This window comes from Apis mellifera, linkage group LG8, assembly GCF_003254395.2.
Source record: "Apis mellifera strain DH4 linkage group LG8, Amel_HAv3.1, whole genome shotgun sequence".
In the NCBI taxonomy this organism is placed as follows: Eukaryota; Metazoa; Arthropoda; class Insecta; order Hymenoptera; family Apidae; genus Apis; species Apis mellifera.
Window position 1 is genome coordinate 9,526,582 of NC_037645.1, and position 22,582 is coordinate 9,549,163.

At 33.2% G+C, this 22,582-nt stretch overlaps 1 protein-coding gene and 1 non-coding gene across 2 annotated transcripts; one reads left to right on the forward strand and one right to left on the reverse strand.

Moving 5' to 3' along the window:
• Positions 1-420: 420 nt before the first annotated feature.
• Positions 421-22,193, reverse strand: LOC724934 (paired mesoderm homeobox protein 2A). Its single transcript, XM_016913630.2, has 5 exons — positions 21,925-22,193; positions 20,706-20,985; positions 18,792-20,345; positions 14,347-14,540; positions 421-2,264 (listed from the first exon to the last, which is right to left on the reverse strand). The coding sequence occupies exons 3-5, from the start codon at positions 19,144-19,146 to the stop codon at positions 1,854-1,856; spliced, it is 960 nt and encodes a 319-aa protein (XP_016769119.1). The 5' UTR covers positions 19,147-20,345; positions 20,706-20,985; positions 21,925-22,193; the 3' UTR covers positions 421-1,853.
• Positions 19,810-19,924, forward strand: Mir3745 (microRNA 3745). Its single transcript, NR_039435.1, has one exon. It is a non-coding gene; the product is annotated as a microRNA 3745 (primary transcript).
• Positions 22,194-22,582: the final 389 nt, after the last annotated feature.

Consider the following 22,582-nt stretch of genomic DNA (forward strand, 5'->3'; position numbering starts at 1 on the left):
AAGGGGCGTCGTTTCTCTTCGATTCGGAGGATTAATTTTTCGCGATCAACCGAACACAGGCGGAGGAGCGATAAGTTTTCCTTCGACTATTGGGAACGGTTGCCTTTCATTTGCCTCTCTTCTCGCTCGTTTCTATTTATCTATCTCTCTCTCTCACACACTCGCTCGGTCACTCGCTCGCTCTTTTCCTCTCACACGATTTTTTCTTCGATATCGTCGGGGGACACGGACTATAACACATTATCCTTATTACGAATGGACCTTAATAAATCTTATTATACTTATAATGTATAATTCTGTAAATGTAATGGGTATTGGAATGGCCAATGATACACACGATGGTGGAGTTACATCTTTGCTCTCTCTCTCTCTCTCTCTTATCTTCTTAAGTATGCTTTTTTTTATTTTTTCTCGTTCTTTTCCTCTTCTCTCATCTGTCACTGTTTTTTTTTCTTTCTTTTTTCTTTGAAGGAAAAAAGAATCCTTGTTCCCTCGTTCGATGGATAAGTAAGTATGAGTTTATTTAGGTGTAAAACACTAATTTTTTTTCTATATTTATAGCAACAACTGTACACACGGTGCCGGCCACATCGATATCCTCCGTTAAAGTGTCGTTTAATTTTGACAAATTGTTGTTGTTGTTGTTGTTGTTGTTGTATCGGAAAAAAACGCTGTTCAGTGCTTCTTCCTCTCTTTATTCGCTCTCGAGACGTTCGTTTCGAAACAATATCTCTTTTGTTACGTAACTTTTTAACGAGGAGACTGGCCAAAGCCAGATTCGCACCAAATTTTTCTCTCTTTCTCTCTCGAAAAATATCGATCGATTCTCCCTCGAGAAACTTCTCTTCTGGACAAGTTTTTTTATTTACTTCTTTTTATTTATTCATTCATTTAACGCCTTCGATTTAATACATCATGGCATGGCAAATATTACTCCGTTCACCGACTAATCAATGAGAAATATAGGACGGTACGTAGATATCGGTATCACTTATCAGTTTTTCCAGCGAGAATCTTTTTCGAATCGTCGAATAAAAGTATCGTCTTCCATCGAGGTCGTTTTTTCACAAAAAGTATTATTATTATTATTATTATCCGTATTATTTACATATAATAATAATTTTCTACCTTCGAAAAGAAGAAAGAAAAAGAAGAAAAGGAAGAATAAAAATGAAACTTACCCAATTTAGGCCTAAATTTGAGCAAGAGTATGAATGAAACGGTGTAAAAGATACAAAAATAGGACAAAAATAAATAAAAACATAAAAAGGAAGAAAGTATACGTATTACTTGAACATGTTACCAGATATCTAAGAAAAGAGAAAGAAGAAAGAAACAAAGAATTGCAGTTGAAAAGAACCAATATATAATAATAGGATAACCTGACCATTAAAATGTTACATAAAAAACACACTTTCCTTTTTTACCTCCACAAAGAAGAAGAAAAAGAAGAATAAAAATGAAACTTACCCAATTTAGGCCTAAATTTGAGCAAGAGTGTGAATAAAACAGTGTAAAAGATAAAGAAATAGGATAAAAATAAATGAAAAGATAAAGAGAAGGGGACAAAGGAAAGTATTATGTATTACTTAATACATAAATCTTACCAGATATCTAAGAAAAAGAAAAAAGAAAAAGAAGAAAGAAACAAAGAATTCCAGTCGAAAAGAACCAATATACAATAACAACGGGATGTCCGAAAAAAACGACCTCGCGACGGAACGAGAGAGCCTGAACAGCAACAATTCGCAACAATTTCCATTCCAATAACGGTTGTCACGCATTCCCCTATAATATATTTACATATTATCTCGCTTTCGGGATGGAGTGGGTGGGTGTCTCGTTGCGGACGATTAGTAGAGATTCGCAGTTTTCAAGGGCAACGGGTCCAACAGATACGGGGGCAGCGCCGCCGAGAAGGGCCTCGGGCTACACGAGCCCCATGCCCCGCCGCCCCCGTTGCTCCCCCGCTGCGCGTTCGGCGAGTTTCCCTCCGCCGCGGGCGCGTCGCTCACGGCGTGCTGCTTCACGCTCACCAGGCTCGGGTTAGGGATCGGTTTCACCTCGTTCGCCGACATCACCGTGTTGCTCGCGTTCGAAGGCGGCGTCGCCGGGCTTCTCGGGGAACGGCCCTCCGCCTTCACGCTGCCCCCCACGGGGCTCGAGGCCCCGCTGTCCACGCCTATCCCGCTCTGAGACGTCGACTTCTGCTGGGCCAGCCTCTCCTGCTTCCGGAATTTCGCGCGCCGATTTTGAAACCACACCTGCAATCATTTTCATCGACGATTTTACGTGAAAGAAATTAAGGCGTACTCTTAATTTAACTTTAATGTTTTTCCCAATTTCAACAATAGATACCAGCTCTCAAATCAACGTATAATACTACATCATATTCGTCCATGAATATATATATATATATATATATATATATATATATATATATATATATATATTCTGAAATCAACGTGTAATATTACATCATATTCGTCTACGAATATATATATATATCCTGACATCAATGTGTAATACTACATCATATTCCATGAATATATATATATCCTGAAATCAACGTGTAATACTACATCATATTCGTCCACGAATATATATATATATATATATATATATCCTGAAATCAACGTGTAATACTACATCATATTTGTCCACAAATATATATATATTCTGAAATCAACGTGTAATACTATATCATATTCGTCCACGAATATATATATATTCTGAAATCAACGTGTAATATTACATCATATTCGTCTACGAATATATATATATTCTGAAATCAACGTGTAATATTACATCATATTCGTCTACGAATATATATATATATATATATATATATATATATATATATATATATATATCCTGAAATCAACGTGTAATACTACATCATATTAGTCCATGAATATATATATATTCTGAAATCAACGTGTAATACTACATTATATTTGTCCATGAATATATACATATCCTGAAATCAACGTGTAATATTACTTTATATTCGTCCACGAATATATATATATTCTGAAATCAACATGTAATACTATATCATATTCGTCCACGAATATATATATATCCTGAAATCAACGTGTAATACTACATCATATTCGTCCACAAATATATATATATATATATATATATATATATATATATATATATCCTGAAATCAACATATAATACTACATCATATTCCATATCCACAAATATATATATATATATATATATATATATATATATATATATATCCTAACATCAACGTGTAATACTACATCATATTCGTCCACGAATATATATATATATATATATCCTGAAATCAACGTGTAATACTACATTATATTCGTCCACGAATATATATATATATATCCTGAAATCAACGTGTAATACTACATCATATTCGTCCACGAATATATATATATCTTGAAATCAACGTGTAATACTATATTATATTCGTCCACGAATATATATATATATTCTTGAATTGGAGAATTCTATTGGCCGATAGAATAATCTAGAGTGCGATGAAAGAGAGAGAGAGAGAGAGGAGGAAAAAACGTTTCGGCGAGAAAGAGGAGGAGAGACAGAGACGGGTGACGGGTGAGCGCGTCATGTCTGTGTCCGGCTCGTCAGAGCGGAACGTGGCAGCGCGGGCAGCGCGCTCGTAATTGGCTCTAGTTGGCCAAATGAAATATTTAACGAATAAAATAAACGGAAAGCGGCGGTGACCTGCATGTTAAAGTAGCGGATTTATTTGCTTTACCGTTTATCTGACCAGCAAAGCCGCCCTCCCTCCCTCCCTTCCTTCCTTCCCCCACCCTCTTTTTTTTCTCCTCCTTCTCCCTCCTCCTCCTCTCCTCTCCTCGACGCGTGTGCAGCAACAGCACGTGGATCCCACCCCACCTAGATTTTCCAGGGGCGGCTTCGCTCAGCTTTCCTGAGTGGTAGAATCCAGGGGAGGAGGGGGAAAGGGGGTGGACTCGGAGAGTTAGGGGCGCGGGACACCATGATGAACGTGATTGCCCTTTCCGGACGGCAAACACTGCTATTGGATTTTTATCAGCTGGCTGCCGGCTGCCGCCAGTGCCACCGCTGTTGCTATTGAACGTTGCCAGAGAAATTCAACTGCCCAACTTAGGTACGTCGAACAGTTTCCGCTACGCTCTTACCTCGTCTGAATCGTCCGTTTCGTCGATCGATCGATCGAAGACTTTTTTTTATCGAGCCTTTGATCCTCAATAATTTTCGATCGTTTCATTTTGAGAGTCATTCTCTGTATTCTCTGTATCCCGGGATAGAATATTTCTTTCTCAGTATTTATAAATCCTTAAAGAATATCTTTTAATACGTTGTTTCGTTTTCTTTATATATATTTGGCGAGAATAAGAGGTAGTATTCGAGATTAAAGAAAGTTTCGATAACGATTTTTAATAGGGGATCGATTGAATCAAAGGGGAAATTAATTATTCGAGTTTTTAAATTATTGGATCGATATATAACGGGGAGGATGGAAAGTTTTCTCTGGGCAGATAAGATATTTCGGATGATGGCGAAAGAGAGCGAGAGGTTGGCCGCGATGAAATTACGTCATCTACCGTCGGTCGACCGAGAGAGCTAACGTAACACACATTGACCGGGCGGCGGTGTACGTGCCGGTGACAACACTAATAATTCGTATTTGGCCACGGACCAGAACCCCGAAGAGGCCGCGTAGCAGCATGTGTGCCGTTGTTTGCCGAACGGACGACGACGCCGGCGTGAATTAGGGAGGCTACGTGCCGGCGTTAATGTTAAATAAATACGGTACGCCTAAATAAAATGCAACGAGCCGCACCGACAGATGTCCACCTCGTTTTGGATAAATATTTAAGCCACGGTTCACGCGCTCCGCTGCCTTTCCTTTCCTCGCCGTTGCCGATCACCCCACCCCTTGTTTCTCTCAAAATTCTTCTCGAACCTCTTTCGCTTCCCGAAGAGGACAAAAATTATTTCTAATTCCTCCTTTTTTCTTTTCTTTTCTTTTCTATAATTGAGAAAAGTACTTTGTTTAACGTGTGATGCGAATTTTTAATTTTTTTTAATTTTTTTCTTTTAGGAAGAATTGTTTCTATTTTTTTTTCTCTACTAATTTTTTTCAATTATCGAAAGGATGAATTTCGAATTTTTTGAGGTTTTCTTCAGCTCATATTTTCGTATTTTTTTTCTCTTGGCTTTTATTTCTTGGCTCAGGAATTATTTCTAATTCCTCCTTTTTTTTTTTTTCTATAATTGAAAAAAGTACTTTCTCTAACGCGTGATGGGAATTTTTAATTTTTTTTCATTCTTCTTCTAAGAAGAATTATTTCTATTTTCTTTTTCTATAAATTTTCAATTACAAGAATATGAATTTTTTGAAAAAAAAATTTATCAAATTATATTTTTATATTTTTTCCTTGGCTTCTTGGAATTATTTTTAATTCCTCCTTTTTTTCTTTTCTATAATTGAGAAAAATACTTTCTCTAACGTGTAATGCGAATTTTTAATTTTTTTTCATTCTTCTTCTAGGAAGAATTATTTCTATTTCCTTTTTCTATAAATTTTCAAATATAAGAATAATAAATTTTTATCAGCTCAAAAATTTTAATATTTTTTCTCTTGGCTTCTTGGAATTATTTCTAATTCTATTTTTTTTTTTCTATAATTGAGAAAAGTACTTTCTCTAAAGCGTGACGCGAATTTTTAATTTTTTTTATCAACTCATACTTTCATATTTTTTCTCTTGGCTTTTATTTCTTGGCTTTTTGGAATTATTTTTAATTCCTCCTTTTTTTCTTTTCTATAATTAAGAAAAGTACTTTCTCTAACACGAGATGCGAATTTTTAATTTCTTTTCTTCATTTTTTTTTCTCTTAGGAAGAATTATTTCTTTCTCTACTAATTTTTTTCAATTATCAAGAGGATGAATTTCGAATTTTTTTAATTTTTCATCAATCCATATTTTCATATTTTTCTCTTGGCTTTTATTTCTTGGCTTAGGAATTATTTCTAATTCTACTTTTTTTTTCTATAATTGAGAAAAATATTTTATTTAATGAATATTACGAATTTTTAATTTTTTATAGAGATATTTAAAAAATTTGATGGCTATATTCGCTTTTATGTTTTTTTTTTCATTTTTCTTCTCGTAGGAAGAATTATTTCTTTTTCTATAAATTTTCAATTACAAGAGTATGAATTTTTCGAAACTTTCATCAGTTCACATTTTCATATCTTTTCTCTTATTTTTTATCTCCTGAAAGGAATTAATTCTAATTATTTTTCCATAGTTAAAAGAATGTGAATAAATATGAATTTTTTTTAAAAGTTTGAAGAATACATTAAAAAAATTTTCCCAGATAAATTTTCCAAGATAAGATTAAGAAATAAGTGTTGAAGATGATTACCAATTGTACTCAATAGAAAGTATCAAGAAACTGGAGATAAGAATCCAAGGAACCAATTTTCTTCTTCTTCTTCTAATCACAAACTTAACACTGATGATAATTAACATTCTTTGAAATACTTTAAGCAAGAATTTTATTTATCTTCCTCCACTACTTGGATACAACTTCAAGTTCCAAATTTATAATAAGAGATGATCAAATGCCAAATTATATTACTATTATATTTATCAAAACGAATTGAATGGAATTTTTGCATTAGACAAATAAGAATTTATGAAAAAGAAAAAGAATCGAAATTAAAATCTTGGCAACTGGAACGAATTTCAAAATATTATTTTGAAACTTCAAACAGATTTGTGTCTTTTTTAAACATATTTTGTTTTCAAACAAAAATACCAAATTTATTATCATTTTTGGAATTCGAAAGAAAGGACAAAAATGTTTAACCTGATGCAATGTAAACAGAATTTGATGAAGAGCTTATAGAAACTTACAGACGGATCATTAAGGATTCCGTGTCGATAGGAACAATTTTGCGGTTTATTTGCTCGTTCGATTAACCCTCGCGTTTGTGAGTCGTAGAGATTTCCTCTCCTTTCGGATCTTGCAGCCCTGGGGGGCTGTTGATCCGCGTTTACTCGTCAAATTCTTAGCCGAAAAACAAAAATTGAGAATCATTGAGGATAGGATTCTCAAATTTTTGAAATTTTTCTGTTCAGTTAAATTTTTAAATAAATTTATAGAATTGATAGATGAACAATGTTTTCTGGATAAGAATGCATCGAGGGAAGGAAAAATTAAACGAATGGAAGTTAAAAAAAAAAGAAGAATTTATGATCTCAGGATTTAATCAGGAACGAGATATCGAATCGATAGTGTTAAAATACGAGGAATTGTGACTCTAGCTAACGCCTGGAGTTTAAGGAATCTTTCGAATTTTTGAAAACTTTCGCGAAGAATAAAGTGAAAGTTATGGAAAGGAAAAGAATCAAAAAAGTAAACTTGTTCTAAAGTTTTTCGTTTACATGAAAAAAAAGAACAAGATTATTACGTATTTTAAAAATTTAAAAATAGAAAATTGAATATCGATTATTCTTGTTCTTCTTTCATCTTCCAACTGGTCAATTTCAACCATTATTGCTTCATCAATTTTTAACAACTTCTCAACATCCAAATATCATCAAACGTGAAGGATGTGATCTCTTCCTTTTCTAGATTTAAGGATTCGCTCTTGAAGGATGTTGGTGGATTGTGAAAGATTCACAGCACGTCCAAGATTCCCTCGATGCGTCACATTAAACGAGTTACAAGGATATATCCCGAAGCACTGCTATCAATATTATGGTATAAAGTCAGATGAAATTATTGTTATATGTCAAAGCTCAAATGTTTTACAATTTTCATGTTTCTCCGACAAAATTATTCAGTAGAATAATTAGAATCCTCAATTTTCTGATTTAAAAACAATATCCCATAACTTGAGATAATTACCTCCTCTTTGTTAATTTCTTACTGATTGCCAACTCATAGTGCAGATTTACATTGCAAATTTTATTCAGAATCTCACAAGATAACTGAAATTTAAACATAATCTTTTACTTCAATTAATTATGTAAATGAAGAATAATTATCCTGTTTATTCATCTTTTCTCAGAAGCATATACAAATTTATATTTTATTATGAGATTCTAAATAGAATCAATTCTGTTTTCCATAAAGAAGATAGATAGCAAGCTTGGAAGATCAGAATTATACTAGCACACTATATTAATTACAAAAGTTTGGCCAAATTAAATAATGTTTCTCATCCATGATAACTTAAGTAATGATTAAAAGTATTGAATCAAAAGAATGAAATTACACTTGATGGTGATTGCTACACTCTCAGTCGCCAGGAATCACCTTCTTCAATTAACCAAATAAGTTTCGGAACGGAAATGTATGACTGTGCAGACAAAATCTTGATTAAGAGATGCGTTGGACGGGCCGATGCCATTCGGCCTGATGAATAAATCGGTATGGACAGATCTCATTAACTGCGTATCCACTTTCGTGTCTGACCACAACCGTGACAGTTCACTGACGCCTGATCCCTGTTGTATTCTACTATTAAAGCGAACACTGTCTCAGTCTTATAGTTATTTTAAGTATCCATCCTTATTTAACATTGTAAAATCAAGCAACAAAAACTGTGTTTCAAGCGTTTACTTTAGATCAATCTTTAAATTAAGTCTTGTGTATTAGCCTTTCTAGAGGATCAAAATAAATTTGAGCTTGCAAAGAATGATTTATCTGAATATAGACTCAAGATATCTAATACATTCAATGTAGCATTGAAAATTGAAAGAGGCTTTCCATAGCAAATTAATTTTTTGATAAGTATTTAGAAAAATCAATATATTTATCAATATATATACTAATCAATATATTTATAAAAATCTAAAACAGTCATGGATATTAATAGTAGACACTTGGATGTGTAAAAGAATAGTTGAAAAAATTCAAATTAGTTTACACATTTTTTGGAAAAAATTCACACTGTCAAATCACAGGATAAGAAATTTCTATGACACGTTCAAAATCATTTGTATCAATCTATTATATTAATACTAATACTCTTAATTAAACTTCTTCCACTATATTGTATCACATAGATCTTTTTCTAATATTACCCATACTTTTTAATTCCAATAAGTAAAAGATTCCACGTCTCTTCTTCCTGTACTGTATCTTCTTCAAGTAAAAATTCCAAGTATCGTTTCAACTCTCGAGTATCACAATTCTTTCCCCAGCTTAAACCCATTTTTAATGCCAATTATCCAGCTTAATCTGAGCTATCAGCTGCAGATAACATGCAGGCCAGGGTCGAAGAAGTTCGAGCTAGGAATGGGAGGGGGATGTAGTTGAGTGGTGGTGGTGGTGCACCGGTGTTCAAGCAACACCCAACACCGTCGTTCTCCGTAGATGATACCCAGCAGGACAGTTTTTAATCACCGTAAGTGGATCTACATAGAGCTCGCAATTACCAGGGCACACTCCTGCCATGGGCCCCTTGTGTATCAGCCACCCTCGTCGGCCTACGGGAGTCGAGGCAGAGCTCCAATGTTTTCCCCATTTCATCCCTCGATGCCATCCCAGCCTCTCTCCCTCCTTGCCTTCCCAACCGAGATCCTTCCGTTCCAAGTGTTATTCGTCCTCGCGTTTTGATCTTTCCTACGACTTCCTCCCGTTCATTTATTATCTATCTCTCCACGTCGAATATATTTTTCCTCTTCCAAACTCTGTTTTCCAACTTTCCAGGAAATGTGCTCGTTTGTCTTTCTTTTCTTTTTTTTTGGAATCTGAGACAATAGGTGGAATAAATATGTGGAATAATTTAATAATTAATTGAAATAATTGGCTTTTAAAGATGTGAATCTTGTTGTAAAAAAAGGAAGAGACAATCATTTAAATTGGAATGTAAGCATTCCAATAATGGAATTATTGCTTTGCTTCTTTTTTCTTTTCTTTAAATGGTTGATATTTGTTTATTTAAGAAGTTGCATATACTGCTTCCAAAGAGATCTTTATTTTTCTTTTATATATATCTAGGTTTCAATGAAGCAAGTCTTTGTATTTATTTTCCATTTCTATTTCTCTTTCTCTACTTTTCCCAATTTTTATCTTTTCCTCGCCATTTCTTTTCGAATACACTTTTCTCGCCCTTCATCAGAGACTATCACCAGATCACCCTCTTAGAACCGACCTTCTGCTTCCCGTGACGACTGTGTCCCATAGGGAGAAAGAAATTCATGTTGATTTTCTCTCCCAAAGGCTCTCTTTCTGTCTCTAAATTATTCAATTTTTCCTCTTTCTCTTTTCATTATAAAAAAAACACATATAATTACTATTAATAATAAAAATTTTACCAAACTTAACATTAGAATAAATTTAATATACCAATCATTTCAATTAATATTATCAAAACATTCACTCTCCTTTATATCTTCAATCTCTTTTTGAATCTCAATCTATTGTTACATAAATATACAATAATTTCCAAATAGTAGAGTAAAATTATTCTTTAGATTCCTTGTATTTTCCTCTCCTTTGGCATGCCACCACCACCAAACACTTACAAGTAATTGGAAATGTATCCACCACAACCAGAATTAATCGCGCTTAGCCAGATCGTTCCATTTCTTTCAATTGAATCCAGCAGCACCCTTCTTACCAAGTAGCAATGATTGTTGGTTCAGCAGACCGACACCGGCTCGTTCACCCGCTATTCTATCCGCTACATCCCATTGATGACACCATGGGCAGGCGGATAGGGTGTGCAGCGTGTGTCGCGTGGCGACACGTTTCACAGTTCTGACTCACATGTCATTCCGTATGAATTACAACTCCATTAACGTTCCTGGCAACCTGCGAGCATACATAATGCTACCGAATTGAGCAGATCAACTCCTCCGTCCAAGATGTTGATTTATGGGCAACGATGAGGTGTAAGCTTTGTCCTTGGACAAGGGGTGACTGTAAGCTTTTTTTTCGTAGCCTCGATGAAAGGTGACGACGAAACTCTTCTTCTTTTCACTTTCTCTTTCCTCCCGTTGTTAGTATCTTTTCTTCGTCGTTCAAAATGAATGTTTCCTTCCTTGTGGTGATTTTAACTTTTAATTAGCTCGTCAACATGTTCAATCTCAGCACTAAAAATCGAAATGGATATTGATTTTTTGATATTATAAATTTACCAATGGATAAAGAAAAAGAAAAGAATACGTGGAAAATTCTTTTTCACATTTTATCAAAGTTTGTATTTACAATAATTTATTATAATTTATAATAAATAAAATAAAATAATTTGTAATAAATAATATAATATATACTTTGTATATATATATATTATTTAATAAATAAATGTTATTTGTTATTATATATATGTGTGTTTAGTAATTAATTAATTAATAAAGAAAAAGAAAAGAATATGTGGAAAATTTTTTTTCACATTTTATCAAAGTTTGTAAAATAAATATAATTTATATATTTATATGTTGTTGTAAATAATATAATATATAATTATATTATTTATAATAATTTATTTGTAATAAATAATATAATATATAATTTGTATATATATATTATTTAATAAATAAATGTTATTTGTTATTATATATATATATATATATATGTGTGTGTGTTTAGTAATTAATTAATTAATGGATAAAGAAAAAGAAGAGAATACATGGGAAATTCTTTTTCACATTTTATCAAAGTTTGTAAAATAAATGTAATTTGTATTTATATATATGTTGTTGTAAATAATATAATATATAATTTGTATATATATATATTATTTAATAAATAAATGTTATTTGTTATTATATATATATGTGTGTTTAGTAATTAATTAATTAATAAAGAAAAAGAAAAGAATATGTGGAAAATTCTTTTTCACATTTTATCAAAGTTTGTAAAATAAATGTAATTTGTATTTATATATATGTTGTTGTAAATAATATAATATATAATTATATTATTTATAATAATTTATTTGTAATAAATAATATAATATATAATTTGTATATGTATATTATTTAATAAATAAATGTTATTTGTTATTATATATGTGTTTAGTAATTAATTAATTATTGGTAGCAATATGATAAAAAGGAAAGGAAAGATTTCAAAGACGATTACAATTGCAAGAAACACGCGATGCGTGTACGTTGAGAAAAAGGGAGGGAAGAGATAAATAGAAGGTAATAAATGAATAAGTGGACAAAGTTGGAGGCATCTCAGGGGTGAGCCTAAGAGCACGAATTAGGGAAGATTCGACCTGACTACCCTCCGTCACGGAGAACCTCTTTAGAAATGGCGGTCGGCCCGTGACGCCGCAAACTACTAGAAAATTGATAGTAACTTCCTACTTAATTATCATGTGTGCATAATACATTCATGCTTATGATTTCCAACTGAATTAACCGGGATATTTACTTATATACCGCGATTCACTCACGATCAGCACTCTGCAAGTCTTTTTAAACAATAACTCGAAAAGCAAGGATTGCAAATTATTTTTGTTGCAACAATAAAAAGTTGGGAAAGATGGATTTACTCGTTCTCGAGGAATTGGAATCGTATCGATCGAGTCTCGATCGATAATGTTGCGAACGATAGAAACGATTCGAAAATTTTGTCGTAGGCGTGAAAATTTCATATGTAAAAAATTCGAAGGAAATTGTACCTTGTTCATTTCCGATATATTATCCCTCATCGTTTCCATCGATCCGATTACATTTTCCCCAAGCGCGATGCGATTTCTCGCTTAAAATGTTCAACATCAATGATTAGCATCACGCGCAATAAACTTGGTGGCCAAATTGAATTTACTCGGTCGGTAATATAAGTGTCGAAAGTGAAACGCCGCGTTCCGTAATTAGGAAGATACGAAATTTTACGATGTTACATTCGAGCGTAATTTTTCGTTATTGAAACGTGAGATTTATTCGTAGAAAAAAGAATATTTAAACAATATTTCAAAATTATTTATCGATAAACAATAAAAGAGAAAAAAAATACACGAATAATAAAAATTAATCTAATGTTTTTGTTAAATATTTTACAACAAACCTTTGCGTAAAAAATAATTATCGAAATATTTAATATAATAAAAAGCTCTCTAATCATCTCCAATCATTCCAAAATTTAATTACATCCTCTTAATAAACCGTGGCAAGAGAGATTCGTTCATTCATTCATTCATATTGCCAGCCTGATCGTCGAGTAATCGCCGTCACTTATGGATGTAATGTATTTAATCCGGGCACGAAAGTTCGGTGCACTCGTAGCATAAAGTTGGACGGCTACTGTTCCTCGCCGACGTAGCTTCAGTCGGCAAGTATGATTATTATTATTATTATTATTATTATTATTATTACTATCATTATTATTATTATTATTATTATTTATATACAAGATCTTCAAAGGAAGATCTTCGCTCACAGAATATTCGAACTGCGGCCGTTTATTTTCGCTCTGGAAAATCAAACATTTCGCGTGGAATATATGCGTCGACGATGACGATACGGGCAAGAAGGAGATAAGACAGATGAAAGTCTCGAATCTAATCGTTCGGTGAAGGATTTTCTATTGGATTGAAATTTTTACTTCGGATTGACAATAGGACAGATTAAATGAATAATATCCGGAAAATAGAATTCTCTGGGAATAGACGGACGGAATGAATGAATTTCTAAAATGGAAATTTTAATAACGCGGAAAATGTTCAAGGTTGCGAATATTGAAACGAGAGGAGTGATAAAATGAGGGAGAAGATATTTGATGAGAGTAAAGAATATATTTTCAATGGAAATCGAAGAGGCGAAAATAAAGGAGAGAGAAGAGAGAGAATTGTAAGAATTGGAGTTGAAAGGGAATTGGTTAGTCCGTGAAAGCTCGTGAGGAGGGCGAGCCGACGGAAATGTAAAACGCGTTGATTGGATCATAAATTTTGCGCGTTCGATTTACGCGCGTCATAGTAAGACAAGTTCCCTCCCTTTGAGTCCCCGGCATGCAAGAAGTTTTAGAAGTTAATCCGTCACGTGCATTAGACGGTATAATCCATCAACTTACACACGGTGTACAACCGTGAAAACATTTCAGAATGGGGGCTCGTAATGCGATTACATGTTGCGTTCCGCCATTGTATCTTCGTTTCCGGTTCTCCATTTCGAGATGAACGATCAAAAGAAGGATTTAAGAAGGCGAAACGAAAGGAAAGATTGTTCCATTTCTCCCAATTTCTTCTTCGATTCGAATCTTTGTGAACGTGGATGCTTATGAAACTTGTCAGATTTTTGAAGTGTTTTTTTTGTATTTAGTTGCTGCACAGAGATGTCAATAAATTATAATTAAAGATTGTGCGATCAAATCACTCACCTGAACCCTAGCTTCCGTTAGATCTATCTTCATAGCGATTTCTTCTCTGGTGTAGATATCTGGATAATGAGTCTCCTGGAAGGCACGCTCCAATTCCTTAAGCTGAGCCGATGTAAAAGTTGTTCGTATCCGGCGTTGTTTCCTCTTCTCCGCCAGACCATCGTGCCCTGAATAGGCCTTGTATCCTAACCCACCTGAAAATTACAAAGGGAGGAAGTGAAATTTAGGTATTCCAATGAACATTGTGTTAAAAGTAATAAAATTGAAAGTGAATTAGAGAATGAATATTAATCATAAATAGGAATTGAAATTAATATTTTAGTTTAAACCTTTGATCAACAGAATTAGAAAAAAAGAAATAATAGAAATAATAAAATTGAAATTGAATTACAGGAATGAATATTAATCATTAATAAGAACTGAAATTAATATTTGATAATTGATTTCATTGCATAGTTTAAACCTTTGATCAACAGAATTAGAAAAAAAGAAATAATAGAAATAATAAAATTGAAATTGAATTGCAGGAATGAATATTCATCATTAATAAGAATTGAAATTAATATTTGATAATTGATTTCATTGCAGTTAGTTTAAACCTTTGATCAACAGAATTAAACAGAATTAGAAAAAAGAAATAATAGAAATAAAGTAATAAAATTGAAATTGAATTGCAGAAATGAATATTAATCATTAATAAGAATTGATATTTGATAATTGATTTCATTGCATAGTTTAAACTTTTGATCAACAGAATTAGAAAAAAAGAAATAATAGAAATAAAGTAATAAAATTGAAATTGAATTGCAGGAATGAATATTAATCATTAATAATTGATTTCATTGCATAGTTTAAACCTTTGATTAACAGAATTAGAAAAAAAGAAATAATAGAAATAATAAAATTGAAATTGAATTGCAGGAATGAATATTAATCATAAATAGGAATTAAAATTAATATTTGATAATTGATTTCATTGCATAGTTTAAACCTTTGATAAACAAAATTAGAAATATCAAATATCACAAAAGTCTCATCTATATCATCTAAATCCTAAATCAATCATGCAAATTTTCTCCTAATCAATAAAGTGAAAGTGTAAACTTCAAGAATGAACGAAACAACTTTTTTCTAAAGTTGTAAAGCCGCACTATCAGCTGTCAAGATTGATGAAACACAAAGAAAATCAGTGTGGTCGAATTAAAGCTTAAGGAGGCAGAGAATAGAAAACGTTTTCAGAAACGTTTGATGCTTGCAAGGAGGAAGGAGCTTATAGATTATAGAATATAGGTGAGAATGGCTGCGATAGCGAGCAAGGTAACCATAGCAATGAGTGAGTGAAGGGAGAGAGGTGGACGAGGAAGAGGTGGCAGTGAGCTAGGGGGTGAAAAGGAGACGTGAAGGGACGAGACGGAGAGGAGTTAGGTGCGAGAGGAACGAGCCAGTAAATGAGGGAGTGAGGGAAAGAGAGGCAAGAATGCGAAAAAGGGGGAGAAGGAAAGAGAGTACGAGACACATCCATTGATTTTCAGTGCCATCTTGTCGTCGTTTCCAGAGGAGATATCACGGTGGTAGGTTGGAGCCGATGGAGACGAACCACCCGCATGGCAACTATCCCCCGAGAAAAGAAGGACCACCCTCTTTTTTCTGCGGAATAAGCCCCCCCTCCCTCGCTCCGCCCGCGCTTCCTGTCTTCTTATGCCTCTAATTGATTGCCCTCCCGTAAATTCCTATCGTTTCAACGTTTGATTTTTTTGTTCCTTCCTCCTCCTGTCGAGGAATAGAGCTAGTAGCTGCTCTATGATCAACGACGAGGAGATTCGATTAAGTGGAAATAATTCTCTTCTTGGAATTACGTTTTCCGATCCTTTCCTTTCTTTTCGGAATTTGTGAATGGTTAGATCAGAACTGTGACTCCGTGACTCTAAGTCTTAATTAATATTTGATAACCACTTTTAATAAAAGAGAAAATCAGATTGTGATAACGTTGAATAGTTATGCATAAAGAAAGCGATGAAAGTTTTTAAATGTTTGAACAAGGCATTGCGTTAATTTTTTATCCTTTTAATAAGGAGCTCGTGCAATGATTTATGAAGGATAATAAAATCCAAATTGATATTTATCGTTGTGACAAACTGTTCGTTTCTTTTCTCGTCTCTTTTATAGGCAATAAAGTAAAAATTATACGATCTCTGGAGTTAAATAATACACGTGTCTCTCACAAGACACGTTGAATTTTCTCTCCTTTTGAACAAACGAACGATAAACATGCAAGTAATTTAATTTGCTAATGAATATCGTAAATAGATAATGCAAAAAAAAGCGTCGTAAATAATATTTACTACTCAGCAGTAAAAACAAAGAATTATTGCAGATTGATGTAGAAGAATATAAAAGAAAGAAATCAACGTGACAAAAATTTCCAACAATTAATTAATGAACATTTCCACTTAATATTTGCTTACTTAAGTGAATATGCAAAATCATCTCCATTAGGAATAAAGGTTAAATAAAAATTAGAAAAACAGGATATCTAAAACAAAAAAAATGAAGAATTAAATTTCACAAAATATTCCACCAATTATAATATTCCATAAAATATTCCATAAATTTTCACTAAAGAATTATTGCAGATTAATGTAGAGGAATATGAAAGAAAGAAATCAACGTGACAAAAATTTTTCCTTTCCAATAACTAATTAATGAACATTTCCACTTAATATTTGCTTACTTAAGTGAATATACAAAATCATCTCCATTGGGAATAAAGGTTAAATAAAAATTAGAAAAACAGGATATCTAAAACAAAAAAAATGAAGAATTAAATTTCACAAAATATTCCACCAATTATAATATTCCATAAAATATTCCATAAATTTTCACTAAAGAATTATTGCAGATTAATGTAGAGGAATATGAAAGAAAGAAATCAACGTGACAAAAATTTTTCCTTTCCAATAACTAATTAATGAACATTTCCACTTAATATTTGCTTACTTAAGTGAATATACAAAATCATCTCCATTGGGAATAAAGGTTTAATAAAAAGATTAAATAAAAATTAGAAAAACAGGACGACTAATATCTAAAACAAAAAAGTGAAGAATTAAGTTTCATAAAATATTCCATAAATTTCCACCAAAAAGTTATTGCAGATTGATCTAGAAGAACATGAAAGAAAGAAATGAACGTGACAAAAATTTTTCCTTTACAACAACTAATTAATGAATATTTCCACTTAATATTTGCTTACTTAAGGAATTACTTAAATGAATATACAAAATCATTTTCATTGGGAATAAAGGTTAAATAAAAATTAGAAGAACAGGAAGATTAATATATCTAAAACAAAAAAAAGTGAAGAATTAAGTTTCATAAAATATTCCACCAATTATAATATTATATAATATAATATTATATATATATTCCATAAAATATTCCATAAATTTTCACCAAAGAATTATTGCAGATTGTAGAAGAATATGAAAGAAAGAAATCAACGTGACAAAAATTTTTCCTTTCCAACAATTAATTAATGAACATTTCCACTTAATATTTGCTTACTTAAGTGAATATACAAAATCATCTCTATTAGGAATAAAGGTTAAATAAAAATTAAAAAAACAGGATATCTAAAACAAAAAAAGTGAAGAATTAAGTTTCATAAAGTATTCCACCAATTATAATATTATATAATATAATATTATATATATATTCCATTAGAAATAAAGATTAAATAAAAATTAGAAAAACAGGACGACTAATATCTAAAACAAAAAAAGTGAAAAATTAAGTTTCACAAAATATTCCACTAATTATAATATTCCATAAAATATTCCATAAATTTCCATCAAAGAATTATTGCAGATTGATGTAGAAGAATATGAAAGAAAAAAATCAATGTGACAAAAATTTTTCCTTTCCAACAACTAATTAATGAACATTTCCACTTAATGTTTGCTTACTTAAGGAATTACTTAAGTAAATATACAAAATCATCTCTATTAGGAATAAAGGTTAAATAAAAATTAAAAAAACAGGATATCTAAAACAAAAAAAGTGAAGAATTAAGTTTCATAAAGTATTCCACCAATTATAATATTATATAATATAATATTATATATATATTCCATAAAATATTCCATAAATTTCCACCAAAGAATTATTGCAGATTGATGTAGAAGAATATGAAAGAAAGAAATGAACGTGACAAAAATTTTTCCTTTCCAACAACTAATTAATGAACATTTCCACTTAACATTTGCTTACTTAAGGAATTACTTAAGTGAATATACAAAATCATCTCCATTGGGAATACAAAAGGTTAAATAAAAATTAGAAAAACAGGACGACTAATATATCTAAAACAAAAAAAGCGAAGAATTAAGTTTCACAAGATATTCCACCACGATCCATCCCAGAGGGTTGGAATTAAGCGCACTCACTCTGCAAATTAATGGCCGAGGGGAAGATGGAGGCTGCGTGCCGGTGTACCTCTTGAGATCTGGCGGCCATTACGGAGCAGGGGGTTGTGTGGGCCCCGTGGTGCGCGTGGGCATGAGAGTGGGTGGTGTGATGGGCCCCCAGCGGCGTGGCGCTCCCAGCGCTCGTGGTTCCCGCGTTGGCCGGATAACCAGCGGCCCTCGCAGCCGTGTACCGATAGGCGGCCTGGCTCATCTGCGAGCACGAGCTCAAGTCACCGTATCCACATTGCATCTCACTTGCGGCCAGAGCACAGCTGGACGCCTCGAAACCGGCCGCCGCCGCGGCAGCCGCCTGGTTCAAGTACGAATAATCCATGCTTCTTCGAAGATGAACCGAGTATCGATGAACAAGTGAAACAGATGAAAAACAGATCAGAGGCGGATCAACTGAAGGGCACTTCGTAGGGCACAATACGCTTCACCCGGACAGTTCATCGAAACTTTTTATCTCTCGTTCTTGATTCCTCCTCCAGAGATTCGAGACCGAATCTTTTCCCAGAGTTTTCGTGAAAACGTGAACTAACAGACTCTTCATTCACTGGAACATGTTGAATCTGAATATATGTGTACATATACGTAAATTCGCAACGAGGTTAAAATCACGAGAAAGAAGGAAAAGCTAAGGGCCCCCCCGGCCGGGCCTTAGCCGCCTAAACGGCTCTTCCTTCCGGCCCCAGTTTCCGTTTTCCTCCCACGAAATCTCGGACAATCGCAGGGCAGGGTGAGTAATAAACGGCGTCGTCACGTAATTCTCCTTCGTGGGTCGTGGATAAGAGAGCTAAGGGAGACGCGGGCGGTAGCTGGTTGCTCGATAGCTGGCTTATGACGCGTAATCGGATCAGCGATATCAAATTATTGCGATTATAGCCGCGGATAGAAAGAAGTTTTTCGGCCCGCTTAAGAGAGCCCGAGACGACCGACTGGTGGGTCTCCTCAAAATCAAATGATAAGCTTAATTCAATAACCGGCGGAGAGGGTTGCACGCCGGGGGGGTGTGGTCCACAGTTGGTTACGGTGAAACGGGTTTGGCCACCGTCCCCCGTTCTCTGGCCGCTGATTCGTCGAGCCCGGGTGCCACCCCCCGGCCCGGGTGAGAGAACAGTCGCCGCCCCCTGCGCCCATCCCCGCGTCCGCGCGCCACCCCCGTTTCGTCGGGCGACCTCTCCCTAACAGCCATCAGCTCGAATGAACGCTATCATTCGATGATGCCGACCCTCCCCCCCCTGCTCCCGATTTTACGATCGATTCCGGAGCAGGCCGTTTCCGCTGGACGCACGGCACAGGAGCAACGCTTCTCCATCTTCCGTTTGTGTTTATCCGCCCGATTCCTTTTCCGCGGCTCTCTTTCGCTGCGATGAGCGATTTGCTCCACGTCTTTTCGATGATATCGCTGATGCTCAGGGCGTCGTTTGGACGAGGAATGTGAAAATTAAGTTAAATTTTTCATTCAACATTGTTGCAGATTGTTGCGAATTCCAATGAAGATTGGTGGAAGGAAATTTCTTGTTTTCTTTCCTAAAAATAATAGAATAACAGAGAGAGAGGATGAGAAATTAGATTAATTTATTCGAAATTTGTGAATTTATTAACTTATTGATATAATGTAACTTATATATAGATATTATAAAATATATTTGCTGTAGAGAAATAATATATATATTTTTTTTAAGAATTCTTATATAAAATATTGTAATTTAAATATTCATAATAATTCTGCTGTGGAATTAATATGTTTTTACATTTTTACATCCATTGGACAAAATAGTCAAATGTCAAATGGATACAGGATACATAAATAAAGGATATTCGAAAGCATGAAATATGATTTATCTGCAGATAGAGAAATTACACGACTAAACATGACACGAGACCGACCTTAGATAGGTGCTAGGAACCTGTGCGACACTTGTTTCGCACTTGTTCTCACGAAAGGGCCACGATGAGCAGTCCTCGGTACTCGACCCTCTTCCCCGAGTCTCATCCCGGGGGAATTCTCTTCCTGGGTACATACATGAACATAGTACGCCGTGCAACACCAAATCGCCCATAGTATGTATACTAAGAATACATAGGAACGAATTCATCCATTGGCGTAGAGTTCTCTGTCAACTTTATCATATGTTGCAATAGTAGAAGTAGAAACTGGAACGTGTATCTGTAATATGGTGATTAAAGTTGTGAAAACTATTTTGCGAAAAATTTGGATAAATTATTATTTGAAATATTACGATATCGAAATATATAGTAATAATATAGTAAAATTGTTATTATGAAAATATAAAAATGTAATGTTCATTTCATCGTTACATCGTTAAAATTTATATCTTCAATTATTGTAATTATTAAGTTACAATAATTAAATTCTTAAAATTAAAAAACAACTAAAAAGAACAAATATAGATAATGATATTTAAATATTTATATCATTATTATATACATTTATGTTCGTTTGAATTAATATTTAATTATTGAGATATAATTATTTAAAAATTGGATGCAGATAAAATAGAAAGTAACACGTAATTGATTGATTTATTGCAAAAAACATTTGTGATGAAAAAATTATCATTGACGATAAGAATTTAATATCTACGTCAATGGGAATACAGTAAACATGAATGCGCGTGTAAACACTCGCACACTCGTATAAACGGCGTTTCGTCTTTTATATCAATAGAGAGAGAACGTCAACCCCCCTTAGCGGTCTGATACATATGTCCTTGATTTGTCGGGAGAATAATATTCTCCTGGAAAGTTGATTAAATATTGATTAGCGATCTCAGATGCCCTTCACCCCCGCTGCGCTTGCATCCCATAGAATCGAAGACCCATAGGAATATAATTTAATATTTTCACGTCTCAAAAAAAGTCGGTTATTTTTTTTATGATTTACACCAACTTTATCACTTTTACGAATAAAATCAGTTCGTATTTGTTAGTCTCGAAAAAAACAATATATTATATCTTCATATTCATTCAATTTATACTTCGAAACATAAATGTTACGAAGCGAACTTGTATTTTCGGTATAATGAAGCATAAAATATATTAACATGATAATTTATGTTAGCTTATTGTAAAATGTTACTGCGACCTGATTAAAATGGGTTGCAATTATTCCTTTGCCACTTTTATACGACGTCATTACGAGCTAATTCTGTTTATCGCGTATATTACATATCCAGTTATTTTCTCTATTGCGATGTGTTCATTTTGTCTTTTGAATAGATTGGTTATGTTACGATATTTACAATCGCGCACGAATATGTATTAGATAGAACGTTTAATGGAAGTATTTATATATTATAATGGAACAACACTTGTCAGTTTTTTATTTTAATAATCACAATAATAACAATGTTGCACGATACATTAAACATGATACATTTTTATAATTGATATGGAAAACGTACATCTGTCACTTACGTTTGCACTTTTTCAATAAATTGCCAACAGGTGGCATATCGAATTATAAAACTAGAAATTACTAAAATAATTATATTTTTCTATTTTGATTTATTTATTATTAATTAATGATATTATTATTATTGACAATTTATAAATTCTCAATTTAATTTATTAATGTACCATGAATAATTTTACTTAAATTTTTAATTTAATTTTTTTGTACGATTATAAATTTCAAATGTAGATAGTAGCTCCATCATATTCGTTGAAATTTTTTAATTGGCGGGAACACACATATGAAAAACTGCAAAAAGAAGGAACGAACAAGGATTAAAAAAATAGTG

Bases quoted from the DNA above. Each gene is read 5' to 3' on its own strand.
- LOC724934 (XM_016913630.2), bottom strand. From the start codon at position 19,146: ATGGATTATTCGTACTTGAACCAGGCGGCTGCCGCGGCGGCGGCCGGT. The intron at 14,541-18,791 runs GTGAGTGCGCTT...TGTAATTTTCAG, and splicing joins CTCGGCCATTAATTTGCAGA to GTGGGTTAGGATACAAGGCC. The intron at 2,265-14,346 runs GTGAGTGATTTG...AAATGATTGCAG, and splicing joins TAACGGAAGCTAGGGTTCAG to GTGTGGTTTCAAAATCGGCG.